This window comes from Panulirus ornatus, chromosome 34 (assembly GCF_036320965.1).
Source record: "Panulirus ornatus isolate Po-2019 chromosome 34, ASM3632096v1, whole genome shotgun sequence".
Classification (NCBI taxonomy): domain Eukaryota; kingdom Metazoa; phylum Arthropoda; class Malacostraca; order Decapoda; family Palinuridae; genus Panulirus; species Panulirus ornatus.
The window spans coordinates 8388414-8413063 of NC_092257.1; the positions used below are offsets into that span (position 1 = coordinate 8388414).

At 43.5% G+C, this 24650-nt stretch overlaps 1 protein-coding gene across 2 annotated transcripts in view; it reads left to right on the forward strand.

Moving 5' to 3' along the window:
* LOC139759813 (protein spaetzle 3-like) overlaps nt 1-24650 on the forward strand; it is a 294452-nt gene that overhangs the window by 17457 nt on the left and 252345 nt on the right. For both annotated transcript variants that reach the window (XM_071682292.1, XM_071682293.1), the window contains exon 2: nt 15284-16382. In XM_071682292.1, coding sequence (XP_071538393.1) covers nt 16071-16382 — 312 coding nt within the window. In that variant the 5' untranslated portion in view covers nt 15284-16070. The remainder of the gene's footprint in view (nt 1-15283; nt 16383-24650) is intronic.

The window sequence follows — 24650 nt, forward strand, 5'->3', positions numbered from 1 at the left end:
GGCTGGGAAAAGACAGACAAACAGACACACACACACACACACACACACACACACACACACACACACACACACACAAACAAACAAACACACACACAAGTACGCTTCATCTCTTGAAAGACGAAGAATGATTCATAGGTCCGTAAGGTGAGAACCTGAGCTGCTTCAGTTATCCCCTCGGCGGAAGCTAGACTGACGTACATGTGAGCACGTCTTCAGCACATGTCTCGCGTGTCATGACAGATGCCATGCAACGGTCCGTCATGCCAAATGACATTAAGTATGCAATCACAAGTTCACCCATTTTTTGCGCGCTGGAATTCCTGATGTCTTTATTCCTGCTTCTTCCAGTACCTGTTACCGCATAAAAACTCACGCCAAGGATATGTGAAGGGGCGCCTCCAGTCTCCCGAGCAAAGTCTTCGCGTTCGTGTGGGGCAAAAAAACTGGCCGCATTAACGCGGTCGACAATTGTGGGTCTGGGTGGCTGCCTCTGCTGTCTGACCACCTCTGAGGTCAACAACATGAATGGCCCGAGGTCTTCCTGACCCTCTCCACCGTCCACAGGCTCTTCAGGTACAGCCAGTACTCGGGTCCAACTTCTCTACCTCAGATCTCGGTGCATCCTGACGTCAAAGGTCGACCTATCATAATGTCGGCAGCTTTCGGCGTCACGGGTCGACTCATTATAAAAGTCAGCAACATTCGAAGTCAAAGGTCGACCCATTATAGTACAGGCAGCATCCGACGTCACGGGTCGACCCATTACTTGCCATTAACATCCGAGTTACGGGCTTTTCATTAGATATCGTCGATATTCGATGTTTACGATCTTCATTATCGTCAACATATGACGTTAAGGATCTTACCATCAAATATCGCCAGCATCCTCAGGTTGACAGTGACCAAAGACTGACACTCCTGCACGACCAGACAGCTTAGCTATGTAGTTCAACCCTCTGGAGACCCAGAAACAGCATGTAAGCTAACGACCCAAGCGCCGCGACCGATTCCATATCACAGCAGTCCTTCCGGAAGGAGACGGTGTACGTCAGCCCAGAACCTTGACCTGATACGGCAGTGGCTTGCTGTGGGTATACCAGAGCAAAGGTAAACCCCCTCCCTCCGCCACCACCAGCTTTGCCCAGTTGTGCCACGCAACCCATCTCCATGATGTATGAGAGAACACCCTCGCTCCATGCTGAGCCTCAAAGTGTTGTAGTTGTACTGTAGTGAGTACACTGGTCCTGAGCCACAATCATCATACTGAGCCTCACAGTGTAGTGGGTACACCGGTCCTTAGTCACAATGATCATACTGAGCCTCACAGTGTAGTGAGTACACTGGTCCTTAGTTAGTTAGGGAAGTGATCCCCGTATCCCTAGTGACACTGAGGCGCCAGATTCTTAACTTGGCCGTGTGTTCAACAGCTCCCTGAAGGCAGGCTCACTTGCTGATGTTATGTTCGCAATAAATCTTGTAAGATTATTTGTTGCTTGTGTCGGAGCCTTGCGTGTGAAAGACCGGGTTGCCATGGCGGTAAAAGACGTTCAGAGCGACGGTGCGGGAGGGTGAGGATGGTATGTGAGCGAGTGAGGAAGCTGCCTGCAGTGCAAACAGCTGGTGAGAGAGTGTACGTGAGGTACAGGGCTGCCCCGGTGCTGCGCCGGGAATCGTGACCCACACAGCTAATGTCATCACGAGGGGCCGTTGAAGGCGGCACCTCCCACCCGAGCCCAACACCTCGCCTGGTGAGGGCGCGGCCCCTCCCGAACCAACACTCCCCACACGACAGTATAAGGCGGAGAGGGAAGGAGAGAGAGATGAAGAGAAAGAGAGAGAACAAAAGAACTTGCCGACAACTCGTTGAACAAACACCTAAATAATGTTCACCTTGGCATTCTGCTCTCTTGCGCCATCTTATAGCGACCCGAACGTGAGCGGTGGGAGGAGTTAGATCTGCGGGCGTTGTCAAGGAATGTGGGCGTAAGCGAGGAGTGTGGGAGTGATAGGGGACTTTGGGTGTGCAGGAGGAATGTGGGTGTGTGGGAGGTGAGTGGTATATGGCATGTATCGCTTCCTCTCTCCTTCAAGGAATGATAGTCTGTTGCCTCGCCCCGGAGATATTGTGTGAGAGAGGAGAAGAGAGAGAGAGAGAGAGAGAGAGAGAGAGAGAGAGAGAGAGAGAGAGAGAGAGAGAGAGATGGATGGAACGGGGAGAGGAGGAGGTTCATCTGCAGAGCAATACGGCGAAGCGATGTCTGGGTGTCTGGTGCCGCCACCACGAACACCGGTATGGCGAGGTTGGAAGCATCGGCTGCATCAACCACAGCCTCCCTCAGTGTTGCCTGAAGAAATCGTAACCATCATTCAAAAGTAACTTCACAAGTACCAGCAACGATCACCTCGTCACAAAAGCTCTGGGAGTAACAACAGCGGACGCGTGAGCGTCACTAGAGCATCGGCAGCACTAGCATTAGCAGCAACAGCAGTAGCAGCAACAGTTGCAATAGCGGTGTCACAAAAACAGCAGCAGAAACAGTGGCAGATCACTCAGCGTCAAGCTGAGGTCTCACACCACAGATGAATGATCTCACAACACACCATCCAACTTTCACGACGCTGGAGGTTCTCATGTCCTTCACCGCTCCAACTCCCAGTCAGGAGGACAGGCACTTCCACACCCAGCCAGGAGGACAGGCACTTCCACACCCAGCCAGGAGGACAGACACTCCCACACCCAGCCAGGAGGACAGGCACTCCCACACCCAGCCAGGAGGACAGGCACTTCCACACACAGCCAGGAGGACAGACACTCCCACACCCAGCCAGGAGGACAGACACTCCCACACACAGCCAGGAGGACAGACACTCCCACACCCAGCCAGGAGGACAGGCACTTCCACACCCAGCCAGGAGGACAGGCACTTCCACACCCAGCCAGGAGGACAGACACTCCCACACACAGCCAGGAGGACAGACACTCCCACACACAACCAGGAGGACAGACACTCCCACACACAGCCAGGAGGACAGACACTCCCACACTCAGCCAGGAGGACAGACACTCCCACACCCAGTTAGGAGGACAGGCACTTCCACACCCAGCCAGGAGGACAGGCACTTCCACACCCAGCCAGGAGGACAGATACTCCCACACACAGCCAGGAGGACAGGCACTTCCACACCCAGCCAGGAGGACAGGCACTTCCACACCCACCCAGGAAGACAGACACTCCCACACCCAGCCAGGAGGACAGGCACTTCCACACCCAGCCAGGAGGACAGGCACTTCCACACACAGCCAGGAGGACAGATACTCCCACACACAGCCAGGAGGACAGGCACTTCCACATCCAGCCAGCCAGGACAGGCACTTCCACACCCAGCCAGGACAGACACTCCACACACAACCAGGAGGACAGGCACTCCCACACACAGCCAGGAGGACAGGCACTTCCACACCCAGCCAGGAGGACAGGCACTTCCACACCCAGCCAGGACAGACACTCCCACACACAGCCAGGAGGACAGACACTCCCACACACAGCCAGGAGGACAGGCACTTCCACACCCAGCCAGGAGGATATTAAGTGCGTGCTGGAAGAAAGAAAGATGTGTATAAATTAGAAAGAGCGAGTAAGGTACCTATAACGTGAAGGAAAGTGTGGAAAGGGAGTCAGAGGGTCAGATCATGCTTACCTCACCTCCACACCTTACTTGAAGTCGAGTCAACGCGCATCTCCCACCGCAGCTCTCGCTCGTGCTGTTAAGCTATTCACTTCTGTCGCTGCATTTCCCTTTTTATCATCAGTATTTGATGATCTACTCCTTTCATAATCATCAATTATTTATTTTCTACTTCTTATGTAATCATCATTTCTCTGTGATCTACTTCTTTCGCAACTCTTAGTTTTAATCTTCTAATCTTCACGTAGTCATTGCTTCGCTGTGATCTAAATAGTATGTACTCATCAGTTCATTGTCATCTACTTCCTTCCAAATCATAAATGCCTGATGATCCGGCACTTGACCATCCGTCTAACGCTATAAAATATTTCAATGTTCACTCCAGAAAGTCTCCCTGCTTTCACTGTCTCTCTTGCAAAGCAAACATGTAAGTTTTGCATAGTGCCATTATTAGAATTATATTCTGGTAAAATTTGCCGATTTGATCACTTTTTGTATTCACCGCATGTGAGGCATTTCGTTAAAACTTATTCATTCTTTCCCCTCCTGTTCGCTACCAGGCATAGATGACCACATATCCTTCTTTACTTTCTAGACTTTGCAGATGCCTTTCATGGTAGTTTACGTGTTCCGTCTCCCCAACTTCAAATTTTTCTTTTTATGTTGAAAGCTTCAGTCACGGACACAACTCCACATCAAGCCTGGCCTTCATTGAAATATAGAGAGAATTATGAAAGGAAAAAAACAAAAGACAAAGGAAAGTGCTTACGAATTTTGGAGGGAAAGACATGAGAAGGTTAGGGACTTTCAAAGCTTCGACGTGTATGGAAAGATACAGTTATCAAAACGGCCCACGCTTGAGTTGCCGATGGACAAACAGTAATCATGCGACGCAGAAGCTTGCCGAGTATTGCATGGTCTAGCTAGTGGTGGGGACACACAAGCAGCCAGCTCTCGGGTGCAAAAACCAAAGTAGTACCTATAGAATATACCCAATTTTCTCATATCTATTGCAGGTCGTTTAGTTCGTGTCCATATACGAGGCTGCGGTGTCTAAATTTCAGTTTCTATATACAAAGTGAAAATTTTCATAGTTAATTTTCAGACTCTCTTCATGAGAGATTTGTTATCCCACTTGCTATCTCACCAAGAATGTTCTTTTGAGTTATTCTTTTTCACTCCATCCTTCCACCTCCAATTTGGTCTCCCGTTTCTTCTAGTTCCCTTCGCCTCTGACAGATATATCTTCCTTGTCGATCTTTCCTTACTCATTCTCTCCATATGTCCAAACCATTTCAACACACCCTCTTCTGCTTTCTCCGCAACACTCTTTTTATTTCCACACATTTCCCTTACCCTTTCATTACCTGCTCAATCAAACCACCTCACACCACATATTGTCCTCAAACATTTCAATTCCAACACCTCCACTCTCCTCCGTACAACCCTATCTACAACCCATCCCTCGCAACCAAATAACATTGTTGGAACTAATATTCCTTCAATCATAACATTTTTGCTTTCCGAGATAACGTTCTCTCCTTCCACACATTCTTCATCTCTCCCAGAACCTTCTCCCCCACCCCCACCATGTGACTCACTTCCGCTTCCATGATTCCATCCGCTGCTAATCCACTCCCGGATATCTAAAACACTTCACTTTCTCCAATTTTTCTCCATTCAAACTTTGTCCCAAGTAACATGTTCCTCAACCCTACTGAACCTAATAAGCTCTTATTCACATTTACCCTCAGCTTTCTTCTTTTACACACTTTTCCAAACTCAGTCACCGGCTTCTGCAGTCACTCACTCACCAGAGCTGTATCATCGGCGAACAAGAACTGACTCACTTCCCTGGCCCTCTCATCCCCAACAGACTGCATACTCGCCCCTCTCTCTAAAACTCGCATTTACCTCCCTAACCACCCTATCCACAAACAAATTAAACAACCATGGAGACATCACACACCCCTACTGCAGTCCGACATTCACCGAGAACCAATCACTCTCCTCTCTTCCTAATCGTACGCATGCTTACATCTTTAGTAAAAACTTTTCACTGCTTCTAGCAACTTACCTCCCACACCATAAACTCTTAAATGCTTCAACAAAGCATCTCTATCAACCCTATCATATGCCTTCTCCAGATCCATTAATGTTACACATAAATCCGTCTGTTTTTCTAAGTATTTCTCATATACACTCTTCGAAGCAAACACCTGATCCACACATCCTGTGCCACTTCTGAAACCACACTGCTCCTCCCCAATCTAATGCTCTGTGCATGCCTTCACCCTCTCAATCAATACCCTCCCATATAATTTACCAGGAAAACTCAACAGACTTATGCCTCTGTAGTTTGAACGCTCACCATTATGCCCTTTGCCTTTGTACAATGGCACTATGCATGCATTCCGCCAATCCTCAGGCACTTCACCATGATCCATACATACACTGAATATCCTTACCAACCAATCAACAACAAAGTCACCACCTTTTTTAAAAAAAGTCCCCTGCAATATCATCCAAACCCGCCGCTGTTCAGGATTTCATCTTCCGCAAAGCTTTCATTGCCTCTTCTCCCTTAAACAAACCATTTTCCCTGACCCTCTCACTTCGCACATCACCCCGACCAGACCGCCCTCAATCTGCCACTCTATCATCAAACCCATTCAATAAACCTTCAAAGTACTCACTGCATCTCCTCACTTCATCACTATCTGTTATTACTTCCCCACTTGCCCCCTTCACTGATGTTCCCATTTGTTCTCTTGTCTTACGTACGTCATTTACCTCCTTCCAAAACATCTTTCATTCACCCTAGAATTCAATGATACTCTCTCACCCAAACTTTCATTTGCCCTCTTTTTCAACCATTGCACCTTTCTCTTGACCTCCTGCCGTTATCTTTTATACATCTCCCAGTCATTTGCTCTACTTCCCTGCAAGTATCGTCCAAACGCCGTTCCTTTTTCTTTCACTAACCCTTTCTAATCTGCCCACCTCCAAATATTCTCATGCCACATGCATCTTTTGAGCACACCATCACCTTTCCCTAAATACATCTCATTCTTAATCCACCCCCCTCACGTCATTTGCTCTTAGGGCTTTACGTATTTGCAGTCCAGAGTTTATTTATGATGAGTTTGATAAGATATATTCTATTAGATCCAAGTTAAAGTAACCTAGATATTTCATCAATAGATACCTTAAGTTAGCAAAGAAATCATTTTATAGAGTTGAGCCCAAACTTCCCATTGACACCAAGAATCTTTTAGTTCTCCCTTTTGATAATAATATTACTTTACTTCCCATGTTGCTTAAATCCTTTAATGTAAATGTTGCCTTCAGCAACAATAATACCATAAAGAATATCATAATCACGAATTCACCAGAAACTTCTCCTGGATGTATCTATAAAGTGCCATGTAGAAATTGTGACAAGTGTTATGTTGGGCAGACTGGTAAGGATCTTTCTGTTACACTTAAGCAACATGAATATGGTATAAGAACGGGACAAGAATCAAATGCCTTGTGTAATCACGTTAAAAACTATGATCATTGTATTGACTGGAGTGATGCCATCTCAGTTATTAACTCTAAGTCTATTACCAAGAGAAATATCATTGAATCCTCTATCATTAGATACACAAAGAATTATAATCTTAATATTAGTGATGGTCTATACAAATTAGATAACTTTATTGTTGATAAAATTTGTAAAATGATAAGTTTATGATATCTCGTTGTCTGTCTTAGACAATTGCATGTTTACCAAATGGCGTCCTAACTTCGTCTCTTCGATGTATATCAAATGACTTACATTTTTCTCTTGTGCCTCCCCTGATGATGTCATTATTACACGAAAGTGCACTTGGAAACTTAGCGTGTTTCATTTTCCCCGTGGACTCATAGGAATATATATATATATATATATATATATATATATATATATATATATATATATATATATATATATATATATATATATATATATATATATATATATATATATATATATATATATATATATTTTTTTTTTTTTTATACCTCGTCGCTGTCTCCCACGTTTGCGAGGTAGCGCAAGGAAACAGACGAAAGAAATGGCCCAACCCCCCCCCATACACATGTACATACACACGTCCACACACGCAAATATACATACCTACACAGCTTTCCATGGTTTACCCCGGACGCTTCACATGCCTTGATTCAATCCACTGACAGCACGTCAACCCGTGTATACCACATCGCTCCAATTCACTCTATTCCTTGCCCTCCTTTCACCCTCCTGCATGTTCAGGCCCCGATCACACAAAATCCTTTTCACTCCATCTTTCCACCTCCAATTTGGTCTCCCTCTTCTCCTCGTTCCCTCCACCTCCGACACATATATCCTCTTGGTCAATCTTTCCTCACTCATTCTCTCCATGTGCCCAAACCATTTCAAAACACCCTCTTCTGCTCTCTCAACCACGCTCTTTTTATTTCCACACATCTCTCTTACCCTTACGTTACTTACTCGATCAAACCACCTCACACCACACATTGTCCTCAAACATCTCATTTCCAGCACATCCATCCTCCTGCGAACAACTCTATCCATAGCCCACGCCTCGCAACCATACAACATTGTTGGAACCACTATTCCTTCAAACATACCCATTTTTGCTTTCCGGGATAATGTTCTCGACTTCCACACATTTTTCAAGGCTCCCAAAATTTTCGCCCCCTCCCCCACCCTATGATCCACTTCCGCTTCCATGGTTCCATCCGCTGACAGATCCACTCCCAGATATCTAAAACACTTCACTTCCTCCAATTTTTCTCCATTCAAACTCACCTCCCAATTGACTTGACCCTCAACCCTACTGTACCTAATAACCTTGCTCTTATTCACATATATATATATATATATATATATATATATATATATATATATATATATATATATATATATATATATATATATATATATATATATATATATATATGTGTGTGTGTGTGTGTGTGTGTGTGTGTGTGTGTGTGTGTGTGTGTGTGTGTGTGTGACTGTCCAAAACATGTTTTGGACAATCACAACGATTAGATGTGATCCTGTTAACATCTATTAGTGTCTGTATATTTTCCTCCATCTATGATTTGTTACAGTTTGCTTGTGAAGATGTGTTGAAATACACGAAAGCGCTTAAGCATATTTTTCTGCTTTGATTTTTTCTTATGGTCTATAACGTTCATCTGTAATCGTTATGTGAACATGAAGGGGAACGTTACAAATTTTATTAACAATGAAGCAATCCAATTTGTATAGTCCTTCACTAATATTAAGTTTACAATTCTTTCTGTATTTGATTATAAAAGATTCAATGATATTTCTCGTGGTACTGGAGTTGGAGTTGATAACTGAGATGACATTACTTCAGTCAATACAATGATCATAATTCTTAACATGATTAAACAAGGCACTTGATTTGCCTCCTGTTCTTATGCTATATCTATGTTGCTTAAGTCTAACAGATTTTTACCAGTCTGCCCAACATAAAAGTTATTACAACTTCTACTAGGTACTCTATCGATGTATTGTGCAGAACTTTCTGGTGAGTTCCTGATTAAGGTATTTTTTATAGTACCATTGTCACTGAACGCAAAATTTACATTAAAGAATCTAAGCAACAAGGGAAGTAAAGTAGAATTATATATATATATATATATATATATATATATATATATATATATATATATATATATATATATATATATATATATATATATATATATATATATATATATATATATTATTTTTTATTTTTTATTATACTTTGTCGCTGTCTCCCGCGTTTGCGAGGTAGCGCAAGGAAACAGACGAAAGAAATGGCCCAACCCCCCCCCCCATACACATGTATATACATACGTCCACACACGCAAATATACATACATACACACACACATATATATATATATATATATATATATATATATATATATATATATATATATATATATATATATATATATCTTTCTTTCAAACTATTCGCCATTTCCCGCATTAGCGAGGTAGCGTTAAGAACAGAGGACTGGGCCTTGAGGGAAACCCTCACCTGGCCCAATTCTCTGTTCCTTCTTTTGGAAAATTAAAAAAAAAACGAGAGGGGAGGATTTCCAGCCCCCCGCTCCCTCCCGTTTTAGTCGCCTTCTACGACACGCAGGGAATACGTGGGAAGTATTCTTTCTCCCCTATCCCCAGGGATAATATATATATATATATATATATATATATATATATATATATATATATATATATATATATATATATATATATATATATATATATATATATATATATAAATATACATATATATATACATATATATATATATATATATATATATATATATATATATATATATATATATATATATATATATATATATATATATATATATGTATATATATATATATATATATATACATATATATATATATATATATATATATATATATATATATATATATATATATATATATATATATATATATATATATATATATATATATATATATATATACGTAGCCTGAACCAAGTACCCATTTTGTCGACCAACTCCAAGGGGTGGATGTACAATGTGGTAGACTGGAGACCGAGTGTCGCAAGAAAGATTCGAGCTCAGTGTTCGACCCTGGGCGGTCTCACCGTGAATGCGTCATGGTCAGGAACCTTAACCGCTACACCACAGAGGTCTATGCTTTTCCTCTATGGTTTTCACTTTATATCATCATAAGGGTTCATGTAATCACACAAGTGCTGTTCCCTGTGGCATACGAGATAAGTCGTCCTCTTCATGAGCTGTGTTTCCACGTGTTATTAGGGATGGAGTGCAGCCGTTCTGGTAAGTTCCAGTTGAAGGAACTGAGTGTGGTTGATGAAGTGTTGAGAGAGTAGTTGAGGAGCTGTGGTGCCGAGAGGAGGGTTAGGGAGTATGTTAGGGAGGTATGATGTTGAGAGAGTAGGGTTTGGGGAGTCGTGTTGAGAGTGTGATGAGGAAGGTATGATAGAGATGAGGAAGGGAGAATGTGGTCGCGTCATCCATGCCAAGGATTTCACACTCCTCGGTGCCAAAGATCCCAGATTTCTCACTGCCAAGGATGGCAGACACGTAAGTGCCAAGGATTGGCCTGGCAGAGATCCGTGCGCCCGCCAGTGCTGCGCTCCATAACATAACGGAGCCGCGCACGTCAGGAGGTGACGACAGAAACAAAAAGAAAAATAAAGTAGTCACGTTCGTGTTGTGCCCAGACTGACAGCCAATCAGGCGTTTGGGTTAGTTAGCTGATGCCGCTTCGTTTGTTAGCTGGTGATGCTTTGTTTGTTTGCTGGTGTTGCTTTGTTTGTTAGCTGGTGATGCTTTGTTTGTTAGCTGGTGATGCTTTGTTTGTTAGCTGGTGTTGCTTTGTTTGTTAGTTGGTGTCGCTTTATTTATTAGCTGGTGTTGCCTTGTTTGTTAGCTGGTGTTGCTTTGTTTGTTAGTTGGTGTCACTTTGTATGCGGGTGTCGCTTTTTTTGTTAGTTTATCTCACTTTATTTAGTGACCTTGTTCTTCGTTTGTTAGTTTGTGTCACTTTGTTGCTGATGATGTCCTTTGTTGCTCAGCTTGTCTCTCTCTTAGCTGTTCTTGCTCTTTGTTTGTTAACATGTAATGTTTTTGTCGACTGGTTATGCTTATTATTTGTTAGAGTGTACCACTTTGTTAGCTTTTGATATTCTTTACTTGTTAGCTTTTGATGTTTTGTTAGCTGGTATTATTCTTTATTTGTTAGCGTGTAACACTTTGTTAGCTGGTATAATTCTTTAATTGTTGGCTTGTAACACTCTGTTAGCTGGTATTATTCTTTACATGTTAAATTGTAACACTATGTTAGCTGGTATTATTCTTTACATGTTAAATTGTAACACTATGTTAGCTGGTATTATTCTTTACATGTTAAATTGTAACACTATGTTAGCTGGTATTATTCTTTACATGTTAAATTGTAACACTATGTTAGCTGGTATTATTCTTTACATGTTAGCTTGTAACACTTTGTTAGCTGGTATTATTCTTTACATGTTAGCTTGTAACACTCTGTTAGCTGGTATTATTCTTTACTTGTTCGCTTGTAACACTCTGTTAGCTGGTATTATTCTTTACATGTTAAATTGTAACACTTTGTTAGCTGGTATTATTCTTTACATGTTAAATTGTAACACTCTGTTAGCAGGTATTCTTCTTTATTTGTTAGCTTGCGATACTTGGTTAGCTGGTACTCTTCTTTATTTGTTAGCTTGTGATACTTGGTTAGCTGGTACTCTTCTTTATTTGTTAGCTTGTGACATCTTGATAGCTGCTGTTACTCGTGGTTGTCAGCGTGTGACACTTTTTTTTAGCAGATGTTACGCTGATAAGGGTGAGGAACGTGGATAAAAGAGAGTGTAGGTAACAAATGTAGTGGGAAAGATCTAGGTCACGCAGAGAGAGAGAGAGAGAGAGAGAGAGAGAGAGAGAGAGAGAGAGAGAGAGAGAGAGAGAGAGAGAGAGAGAGAGTGAATGAGGATAGTGGATCCCGTCCAGGTCAAAGGTCATGCATAAAGAGAGATATAATGAATGAGAATAGTGAAGTCCATCCAGGTCAGAGGTCATGGAGAACGATGGGTGTGGCCTCACACTTCAGTGTGATGGTGAGGCAATGGACCGACCGACAGGTGTACTCCCCCGGCAGAGGGCGAGCCCGCCTGCCACACCACTCCACCTGCGGCGCACCAGACACTGGCTTTGCAGGTCCCGGGCGGCCTCCTCCAAACACGGGGAGTGGATGACTCTTAGTGAGCATCAAATACCCGAGTATAATCACGATGCTCTTACATATGTACAGGCGTCTTAATCACATACACATGTATGCTTAGGAAGATATATTGATACCCATACGTGAATATGAACACACACAGACACCGTGAGGCAGCACTGGACCTTTAAGGGTAGCGTCCGCATGAGTTCGAACCCTGGGCGCGGGAATCGGCCCACAGTCAACCCAGCTGTTCACGTTCCCCTCGGAACTGGTCGATAAATTGGTAAAAGGCTTAGGCTGGGGTATAGGTGGGTGTTTGTGTGCGCACAATGGCACACACGATGGACATGGTCTGTAAAGTATTGGAAAAGAAAATCATGAAACAAGTGGGTGACATCTTGCAAAAGAGAGACTACCTAAGTGAGAGACAACACGATCATAGGGAAAGATCACGTACGACGAGCCTTTTGGATTTCTATGAGAGAGTAAGTTCCATTTTCTCCAAAAGAGAAAGCTGGAAGGATTGTCTGTATCTGGATTGCCTGAAAGCATTTGACACTTTCCCACATAGGGTGCTGGTAAAGAAGTGGGACCTTCAAGCAAGGATAAGGGAAAGAATGTAACAGATAACGCATGTTAGAGGAGCCTTCTCGAGATGGGTTGAGGTCACCAGTGGCGTGCCACAGGGTTCTGTTTTACGTCTAATGCTCCTTGTCATGTATGTAGATGATCCTCCAGAAGAATTGGACCATTACCAAAATATGCTTCCGAATGATGCTAGATCATAGGTTAAGAGTGATTGTATCAACCGACAAGGGGACCTAGGCAAGCCTTAGAATTGGTCTGATACATGGTTGCTGAAATTCAACCCGAACTGATGCGTCATAATGAAGACTGAACACAGACGAAAGAAGGCTTTAATACGAATGTTATCTGGCAGAAAACAACCTGCAGGAACGTGTGTGAGAGGGACGTGGAAGTAGACATCTTCCCAAACCTGTTGCCGGAACCCACTTAGGAGAACAATGAAGGAGGCAAACTTCTAATGGCAGTTATAAAACCACAGTCATGTATATGGAAAGAGCAATGTACAGCAAGCTGTTCACAATCTATAGAAAGCCAAAACTAGAACATACTTATAGAGTTTGATTACTGCACATTAAAGAAGAGTAAAGAATTGATCGTGAACGTACAGAGGAGAGAAACAAAGATGGTACCAGAATTAAGAGATATGTGTTACAGAAAAAGGTTAGAGGCCTTAGGTTTGTCCCCCATAGAAGAGATGATGAGAAATAGTCAGCCTCAGCAAAATCTTTAAGCTTTTAAACCAGTTTGATGACGCCTGAAGCGAGCAGAACCTCGAGGGATGCGAGGACTGAAAACCCAGAGACCATGACACGAAGTCAAGCAAAAAGTTCGGCTATAATATAACAGTGGTGGATGAATGGAATAAACTGACTAATGTAAATGTTAACAACATACATGAGTGTGAAGCTTGCTTGACTCTACGCAAAGTTCAAGACATGGGGCCCCATAAGTACACACACACACACACACACACACACACACGCACACACACACGCACGCACACACATGAAAAGCAAAGGCAAATTCGCATGCATTCGTGCGTGTAAGTATATACCTGTTTGTATAAGATGCAAATGCACATGAAGGTAATCAACACAGACACACACACAAAAAAGTAGGTACCTCACAAAAGCACACAAATGCACTAAACACAAACAAGTACAAACACACACACATGCATACACATAAACAGACACACAAAAGCTTTTGGGTCAGCCAGCCACCTCTCCTTAGGCGCCACACTCCTTCTCCCAGGCTATAGCAGACGCTACACTCCCTCTCCCAGGCTATGGCAGACGCTATGCTCCCTCTCCCAGGCTATGGCAGATGCTATGCTCCCTCTCTCAAGCTATGGGAGACGCTATGCTCCCTCTCCCAGGCTATGGCAGACGCTACACTCTCTTTCCCAGGCTATAGCAGACGCTATCTCCCAGGTTATGGCAGAGACTATGCTCCCTCCCCTAGTCTATGGGAGACGCTATACTCCCTCTCCCAGGCTGTTGCAGACGCTACACTCCCTCTCCCAGGTTATAGGCAGAGGCTATGCTCCCTCCCCCAGTCAATGGCAGACGTTATACTCCCTCTCCCAGGCTGTGGCAGACGCTACACTCCCTCTCCCTGGCTGTGTCTAAAGAGAGATTGGCTGCGTGCCATGAAGGTGCCAGTTGCATGTTGATCACATTCCTTTATCACACAGATAAGTTACGAGTTGATGACATCCCAGTGTGACGCCTTATTTATGTTTCATGTTTCGTCAATGCTAACGTAAACCTGTATATCACATCTTCACTTTACTGTTCATCACACAGGAAGCTAACCCCCAGACACAGCTTATCTTCAAGCTATCTTTTCTCTCCCTCCTCCACTGGAAATGCTAACGTGAGGCTGTGGACATGGTAATGGCAGGAGGAGGCAGTGCAACACGTGTACCGCTACGTCGCGTGTCGTCCAGTATTGTAACGGCGCGGTGTTGGTGGGGGCAACGGCGGCGTGGTGCTCCTCCACCACCACCACCACCACTCCCTCCACCACCATCACCACCACGTGCCTCACGCCGGCCTTGGCGCCCTCCCTCACACACACACACACACACGCACACACACACACACACACATACACGCACCATCACACACGTTGCCGCAGCTAACCACCTCAACTTAATTCTTTCCGTTTTCCTTCCTTGGCACAGCTTGAGCTGAGGATCCTGCGGCGGACGTACATGACTGTTGTGTTGTGAGTGAGGCAGGAGTCGGGCTCGCTCCCAGCGCGGTCAGTGTCACACACTCCTCGCCCACCTCGCCGCCGTGAAGGACAGTCTCCTACGGTTCTCCCAGGGAACCAGTCGCCGCCAGCTTCACCATCGCAATACATCCATGGCGGCTCCCTGGGTCGTCCTGCCGCTCTGAGAATCTACGAGCCTGAGTGGCAGTGCTCTCCCTCCTGGTTACCGTGAGGAGTATCTAACCCCCCCGGGTGTCCGCGAGGAACCTGTGTGGTGAGTCAGTGGTGGGTGAACCCTTCCCTCTCGGAAGTATACCGTGTGTGGTGTTGTATGAGACGCGCTGGTGTTCCCCTCTTGCTGCCCAGCCTCAGCAGGTTCTGGGAACTGGGTCACCGGGGAGATTCCCCAGCGGGTTCTCCACACGATATAGAAAAAAAAGATATATACATATATACATCCTGAAGCGAACGGAAGTGTATAGGGAAGTGTGTGAGTGTGAGCGGGTATTTCTACTGTGGCCGGAGCTCTCATAGTGTTACTGTGCCCCAGTATCTCGCCATCCATCAACGACTTGAGGAGAGGGAGCAGATCAGGTACAGCTCTAACTACCACCCCGTCTGGAAAGGTTATAGTCAAGGAAAAGGTCACTGGATCATTGATAACGATAGTGTACGGTGGTGTGGCTCATAGCCAAAGTGATAACGCAGAAGAGCGAAGCTGTCGCCGGAAAGCGGTGTCAGAGGGCGGTGTCAAGATGTCCTTCCACCCAGCCGTGTTCAACGTGACGGTACACGACCCGTCGTTGTACCACGGCCTGCAGGGCGCCCAGCACCCGTTCTTCCAGCAGGCCGCCCGGCAGCAGGTTGCTGGCGTGCCCAGTCAGTACCTGGACCTGGCACAAGATGACTCACAGTTCCAGCAGTTCGTGCACTCGCTCCCGTCGGAGCTGCAGGGCCCCATAGCCTTCAGGAACAGCAGCAGCAACAGCAGCAGGTTCCCTACGGGGGCCATAAAGCCACGTCTCACCATCCCTACCATCAGTAACAGTACCTTCGTCCAGCTGCCGGTGAGTACATCTGTGCCATGTTGACCACACGTCATCTCAGGGTAAACATAAACACAAGATTACTTCAGGTCATCTGTGTCACAGTGGTAACTCTTGTTCCCACTGAATGTATGTGGAACACTATACAATGATTTCCAGTGTATGCATTAATTTGATGACGAACATGAGAATTACAAGACCATGTACTATATCACTATATAATGATGATGTAATTCATCAATATATATATATATATATATATATATATATATATATATATATATATATATATATATATATATATATATATATATATATATATATATATATATATATATATATATATATATATATATATATAGTGTTTTTGTTTTTTTCATATATATTTGCCGTATCCTGCGTCAGCGAAGTAACGTTAAGAACAGAGGACTGAGCCTTAGAGGGAATATCCTCATTTGGCCCCCTTCTCTGTTCCCTCTTTTGGAAAATTAAATATATATATATATATATATATATATATATATATATATATATATATATATATATATATATATATATATATATATATATACATATATATATATATATATATATATATATATATATATATATATATATATATATATATATATATATATATATATATATATATATATATATATATATGTATATATATATATATATGAACAAAGGTTTGAGTAAGGTAAACACCTCGTCTGAAAACATGGATGACTGTTCATGGATATAAAGAGTAAACATGTCGCCTTACCGTCAAATATCATACCAGGAAGAAGTCTTCACCAGACGAAAGTCAGCCAGAACTGAAGAGAAAATGAAAATACGGGACACATTGTGGCCCAAGGACTAGCAATTTCGCTCCAGTTAGGTGATGGTGGTAGTCGCGAGGGTGGGGAGCTGCTGGAGGCTGGTGGTGGAGGTGAGTGATCAGGGCTGGCACGTCGCCCCTGACACCACACCCAGGAAGTGGCCTCATACACACACACACACACACACATACACACACACACACACACACACACTACACTCCCTTATGTCATCAAAGGCAGGTGTCGGCGTGGTCAGGGTAGTGAAGAAGGAAGTAACGTATCGTGTGTATGTGTATGTATAGACAGGCCAGAGGAGTACAAACATGATCAAGCTACCTCAGTCCATCTTATGGTACCTTCGCGATTCCTCGTTGGCTGTCATTTCATACGTGGCCTTGCCACTCTATTCTTCATGGCTTTGTTTACAAAGTTACGATCTCGCTTTGATACGGTTTCGCTCACGTACAACAGCGAAGTGTGAGGGAAGTGCGAATGACCCGTCCAGACCCCAGTCAGCATCACTTTCCATTTGATTAAACCTTTTTTCGCCATCCTAGAGATTATAGGGATTGTGTCTTTGATCACTGATCACCCCTTCCCAAGTATTTAGGTATGACAACACGGTTCATTGTTTCACCAGTCAGCTTGGTCGTCCGATCCTGGTCTGCTCCATTCTCGTGGCATCTGTCCTTAGGATGTCTATCTTCCTTCTTAGGCAGAGTCAAAATGTCGAGCAATCAAAGCTACCCAACGCGTTCAGCATGGTTGTTTACCCAACAAACCCAAAAGTATTGCTGAAAACCATCACCAAGACACTTGCCCAACTTTCCAAATCGTTTATACTATCCATCTTTCTGTTGTCTCCGGCGGCATCTCAACCATTCTTCACTCTGTGTGGCTATTTCATCGATATATCAGCAGCTAAAGCCTTTTGCTATCGTTTTGATACAACTTAACAGTGGTGGGGGCGATGGGGAGACATGTCATGTGTCAAGAGCGAGTGGGTGGTCAGCTGGGGAGGGCGAGCCGGTAGTCAGCCGGGGAGGGTGAGTGCGGTCTGCGCCTCATATTAGATTGTTTGTAAAAACAACAGAAACAAATGAAAAAAGGGCATTTGATAAATATAAGTAAATATAGAGACAGAAATGCCAGAAAGTGTGCAAGAATAGGGATGAGGCATTTATAGAAAGGTCATCCTTACCTGACTTTTGATTACCAAAGAAAATTGGGTTTTAGGTAATGTCATACTTTAAGAGAGAACTTTTACAGCTGAGTGATGATGTCGTGCAGGAAGGATCTCTCTGTACTCCCATCAACCTTATTCTTGTTTGCATTCGTCTTAGCACTTCCACACCTACATCATTTACTATTTCTTCTGTGTTTTCTCTGTCATACACATATGCTCCATGAAATATAAAAGAACTATACAATTCCCCCCAAATTTATGGGACTGCTGCAGCTACATAACTGCGCTCCAGGTAGGAGCAGGGAAATGATGGAATTCCCTTGGAGAGAGAAGTTCGTCAAGGATATTGTGCTTCCTGAAGTCCGCTGAAGATAATACAGCCTCGCCGGAGGTAACTCCCTGCTCGAAGTTAACCACTTGTACGAGTCCAGTAATGAAATATATATATATATATATATATATATATATATATATATATATATATATATATATATATATATATATATATATATATATATATATATATATGTATGTATGCATGTGTGTGTGTGTGTGTGTGAATATGACTATCAATTCAGTCTATATCCGTTTCTTACCGATTTTTTCACCTTGCCTAACGATTCTCTCGTATTGCTTAGGTAGATTACCTATAAGCTGGCCAAAGTTCATGTCAAGGGTAGAACCAAATTAGAGGTGATAAGCAGTAATGTAATTCTTCTTAGATGCGCAGTAACACAGCACTCTGTGACTCGTGTTACACTCTCAAGTGTGAGGAGAGTACAGCATGATCCAGGTTATATATACACAAGGCAAGGATAAGAAGAATAACTATTGACCGATGAGAGATGAATGGGTGGGCAGGGTTACTTCCTTGTCTGACCAATGAAAGCTCACCATCTCAGGTCGGCCAGGCGTGACATTACGTCAAGTCATCACTCCTTTACCACCTCTCTCTGGGACAGGTCAACGGTCGAGCGCTAGGTAACACATGGAGTTCGTCATTCTACATGTTCATACTTGGGGATCTTTCCATGGTTTACCCCAGACGCTTCACATGCCCCGGTTTAATCCATTGACAGCACCTCGACCCCGGCATACTACTTCGTTCCAATTCAATCTACTCCTTGCACGCCTTTCACTCTCCTGCATGTTCAGGCCCCGATCACTCAAAATCTTTTTCACCCCATCTTTCCACCTCCAATTTGGTCTCCCACTTCTCCTCGTTCCCTCCACCTCCGACACATATCTTCTTGGTCAATCTTTCCTCACTCATTCTCTCCATGCGACCATACCATTTCAAAACACTCTCTTCTGCTCTCTCAACCACACTCTTTTTATTACCACACATCTCTCTTACCCTATCATTACTTACCACCTCACACCACATATTGTCCTCAAACATCTCATTTCCAGCACATCCGCCCTCCTCCGCACAACTCTATCCATAGCCCACGCCTCGCAACCATATAACACTGATGGAACCACTATTCCTTCAAACATACCCATTGCTTTCCGAGATAATGTTCTCGCCTTCCACACATTTTTCGACGCTCCCAGAACTTTCGCCCCCCCCCACCTTATGACTCACTTCCGCTTCCGTGGTTCTATCCGCTGCCAAATCCACTTCCAGACATCTAAAACTCTTCACTTCTTCCAGTTTTTTTCCATTCAAACTAACCTCCCAAATGACTAATCCCTCAACCCTACTGTATCTAATAACCTTGCTCTTATTGACATTTACTCTCAGCTTTCTTCTTTCACACACTTTAACAAATAAACAAATTAAACAGCCATGGAGACATCACGCACCCCTGCCCCAAACCGACATTCACTGAGAACCAATCACTTTTCTCTCTTCCTACACGTACACATGCCTTACATCCTCGATAAAAACTTTTCACTGCTTCTAACAACTTGCCTCCCTCACCATATATTTTTAATACCTTCCACAGAGCATCTCTATCAACTCTTTCATATGCCTTCTCCAGATCCATAAGTGCTACATACAAATCCATTTGCTTTTCTGAATATTTCTCACATACATTCTTCAAAGCAAACACCTGATCCACACATCCTCTACCACTTCTTAAACCACACTGCTCTTCCCCAATCTGATGCTCTGTACATGCCTTCACCCTCTCAATCAATACCCTCCCATGTAATTTCCCAGGAATACTCAACAAACTTATACCTCTGAAATTTGAGCACTCACATTTATCCCTTTTGCCTTTGTACAATGGCACCATGCAAGCATTCCGCCAGTCCTCAGGCATCTCATCATGAGTAATACATACATTAAATAACCTTACCAACCAGTGAACATCACAGTCATCCCCTTTTTTAATAAATTCCAATGCAATACCATCTATATATATATATATATATATATATATATATATATATATATATATATATATATATATATATATATATATATATATATATTATATGAATATATATATAATATATATATATATATATATATATATATATATATATATATATATATATATATATATATATATATATATATATATATATATATATATACATATATATATATATATATGTATATGTATATATATATATATATATATATATATATATATATATATATATATATATATATATATATATATATATATATATATATATATATATATATATATATGTTGCAAGGGCAATTGTATGGTTGTGTCAGCAAGGGAGAACTGGGCACATTTGTAACCTTGTGGATGATGGCAATACCAAGCAGGGAGACATCAACAACATATATATATATATATATATATATATATATATATATATATATATATATATATATATATATATATATATATATATATATATATATATATATATATATATATATATAAATATATATATATATCCTCCCCTCTCATTTTTTAATTCTCCAAAATATGTGTGAGCAGGAAGCGTGGTGTATTATGATCGCGTCTCACTCTGTGTTATACGGTTTGTCTGGTCGCCAGTGTGAGGAAGGACGGGAGTTCGGTGGCGCCCCCGAGAGTGGCGGGAGGCGGTGACAAGGGCAGAGGCAGCAGTACTTTCCTGACGCCTCCGGCTCCCGCTTATGTGGGTCAAGTTCACAGTTGTACTAGGAAGGACGTGTGGTTATGAGAGCGAGGGAGGCTTGAGGCGGAGGAAATACTGAGAGACACAGAGAAAGCTGAGGATATGGCGCGGATATGGGAGAGGTAGAGAGGTAGTAGGGTGGTGCCAGAGAGTGAGGGAACGCTCGCATTGTAAGGACGGTGACGCAGTTAGGGAGAGGGAGGCCTTGGCGCCGCTAGGGAGGTGAGGTGAGGGAGAGAGTGAGGTTGGGGTGGGGCGCATGGGAGTTTAATATTCAGGAGGGGTGGCAGGTATGGACAGGCAGAAGGTTATATGTGCCGTTTCATTAAGATTATGCAAACGAGGGATGACTATACCTTTCGTCTGAACTATTGCCTTCGAATCTCAAACGAATATAGTGTAAAGTGAGGCATTCCTATGCAAGCCGGACGAGGACTTGCAACTTTTATGTGGCACCTAGACACATGATGTGTCTGGCTTTACACCAAGTACCTGCTGTAAGCAGGGTTAAGTGCACCCCCTTGGCTCGTTGGTTGGTCCTATACAGACGTAAGTACACCCCTTGGCTTCCCGGTTGGCCCTGTATAAACATAAGTGTCCCTTCCGACGTGTCGGTTGGCCCTGTGTAGACGTTAGTACCCCTTCCGACACGTCGTGGATCCTGTACAGACTTAAGTACAGCCAAGCATGTCGGTCGGCCTCGCACAAACATACGTAGGTGCTCCTCCCGAGCCATGGGCCGGCCCCGTACAGACACAAGTACACCCTGGCATGTCAGCGTCACCCACCTTCTCTATAAAGACGTAATTACTCCTTCCGGCACGACGGCCGGCCCTGTACAAGGTTACAAGTACTCCAGTATTTAAGACTCTTACTCTCAGTGCTGTGTAGTCTGGCCGGAGATCTTAGCCGGGCAGCCAACATCACATGGGAAGTTTGTCGCGGAGTGAGACAAGAGAAATCTATCAGATATTCTAATATTCCTAATCAGATTCATGAGGCATTGTTGAGAATCTGATTTCCCTCACAATATTCTTGTGTCTCGCTAAGTGAATATCCATTACCATCCACTTGTCCAGTTGTCCAATAATTTACCTAAAACTTTCTAGATATATTTTGTTGTTGAATACTTAACATTTATTCCCAGGCTCCACAACAATATATAATTTGAATATTTACCCAGTGGCTGCTGCAGATTTTGTTCATTCATTTATACACCACAAAGGAATTAATATCTGTCTATATCTTTCATCCTCAAGAGCACCGTAAAACGTCCATGATACTAATGAAGAAATAAGATATTTCGAAACAACTTTTAAACAAGATGGATACGTTCCCTCAGGATAGTTGGACTCTCAGCCAGCATCTGCCAGCAGATCAAATCACGTCAAATGAGCCGAGATCCCAAATGAATAAAATAATGAAGTGGTCGAGATCACTGCAAACACCATCTTGAATAATTCATCTTTGGTATTTAGTAGATAATGTAAGATCTCTGTACACAGCTTACCAGCCGTCTTAATACCTCGTCAGGAGAAGACACAGGTACCGCTGGCGGCCAGCGTCACCAGGCATGTGGGCGGTGGGAGTATGGGTAGTGAGAGTGAGGGAGGAGTCCATCCTCACTTAACCCATACCACATAAAGTGTGGCTGTTGAGGTCTGACCAACGCTTGGCTTCTGCTCCTCCCGTTGACTCCTCGTGACTCCTAGAGTGGGAGGGTCTGATTCCCTTTTGATTGTTGTAACTCAAGTCATTCTTCACAAGAACCTGGTTAACACAAGGTCGTAACTCATTCATCCGTCACAAGAGCCTGGTCACACAGGATCGTAACTCAGCCATCCGTACCAAGACCCTGATGGAAACAGCACCTTGGTAAGTTAGGGTCATAAACAGGTATGTGTCACAACAGCTTGGTGACACAAGACTAATCAAGGAGCAGTTAATCTACCTTAAAGAAAACGAGAGAGACCAGTTTGATGATGGCTCCTCAAAACTTAGCACTATAAGGCATTTCCCTTCTCGCAGTCCTATTTCCCTCCGTATGTCCGAAGAACTCGGATGGGTTCAGCTGTGGAAGCATTTCCGTATGCCCTCGTATCTCTCGCGTTTGTGTATAGATACATTGCGGTGCTTCTAGCTGTAGATTTTCAGTTGCGTTGGGAGATGAACGCGTTGCAGAGGTTCTGCGCTGACCTTACGCGATGATAAGGCAACGCAATCCATCTGAACCTGAACATTCTTATCTTTTTACATGGTTTGTGTTTATATGATCGGGAGCTGCGAGAATGTGACAGCTGGGACTATGACGGTGCAACAGCTGGAGCTGTGAGGATGTGACAATTGCATCTGTGAAGATGTGACATTTAAAGCTGTGAAGATGTAATTGTTGGAGTTGCGGATGTAACAGTTGGAGCTGTGAAGATGTGATAGTTTGAGCTGTGAGGATGCGATAGTTGGAGCTGTGAGGATGAGACGCAGTTGGAGCTGTGAGAATGCAACGGTTGGAACACCGAGCGAATGACGGAAGGAGATTTGAGGATGTGAAAGTTTGAGGTGTGAGGACATGATATCTGAAGCCGTAAGGATGTGACAGCTGGAGCTGTGAGGATGTGATGGTTAGAGCTGTGATAGCGCGGCGGCTGGAGCTGTGAGGATGTGTTAGTTAGAGTTGTGAGTACATTATATTTCGGGCAGTGAAATTACGACATCTGGAAAGGTGAGAATGTGATAGCTAGAGCTGTGAGGATGTGACAGCCGGAGGTGTGAGAGTGTGACAGCTGGAGGTGTGATAGTGTGGCGGTTGGAGCTGTGAGATTATGACAGCTGAAACTGTGAGAGTGTAACAAATGGTCTGTGTAGTGTGACAGCTGGGGCTGTGAGGATGTCATCAACGTCATCTGCATCACAGACGACGTTCGTTCACCACATCAGCGTCAGGCGAGACACGAGACCACATACCACAAGGATGATGTACACGTAGGTCATCAATCCTCTGACATATGAAGCCATGAACGTCAGCAGACATTTGCTGCTATAAGACACGAAGCTTTCGTGCCGCTCGTGTTCTGACGAGGACCCCGAGTTAGTATCTTAGCAAGTCAAGACGTAGAATGTTTAACACAAGCAACGTATACGACCGGTGGGTAAAATGTATAAGAAATGTGACCTTCCTCCAAA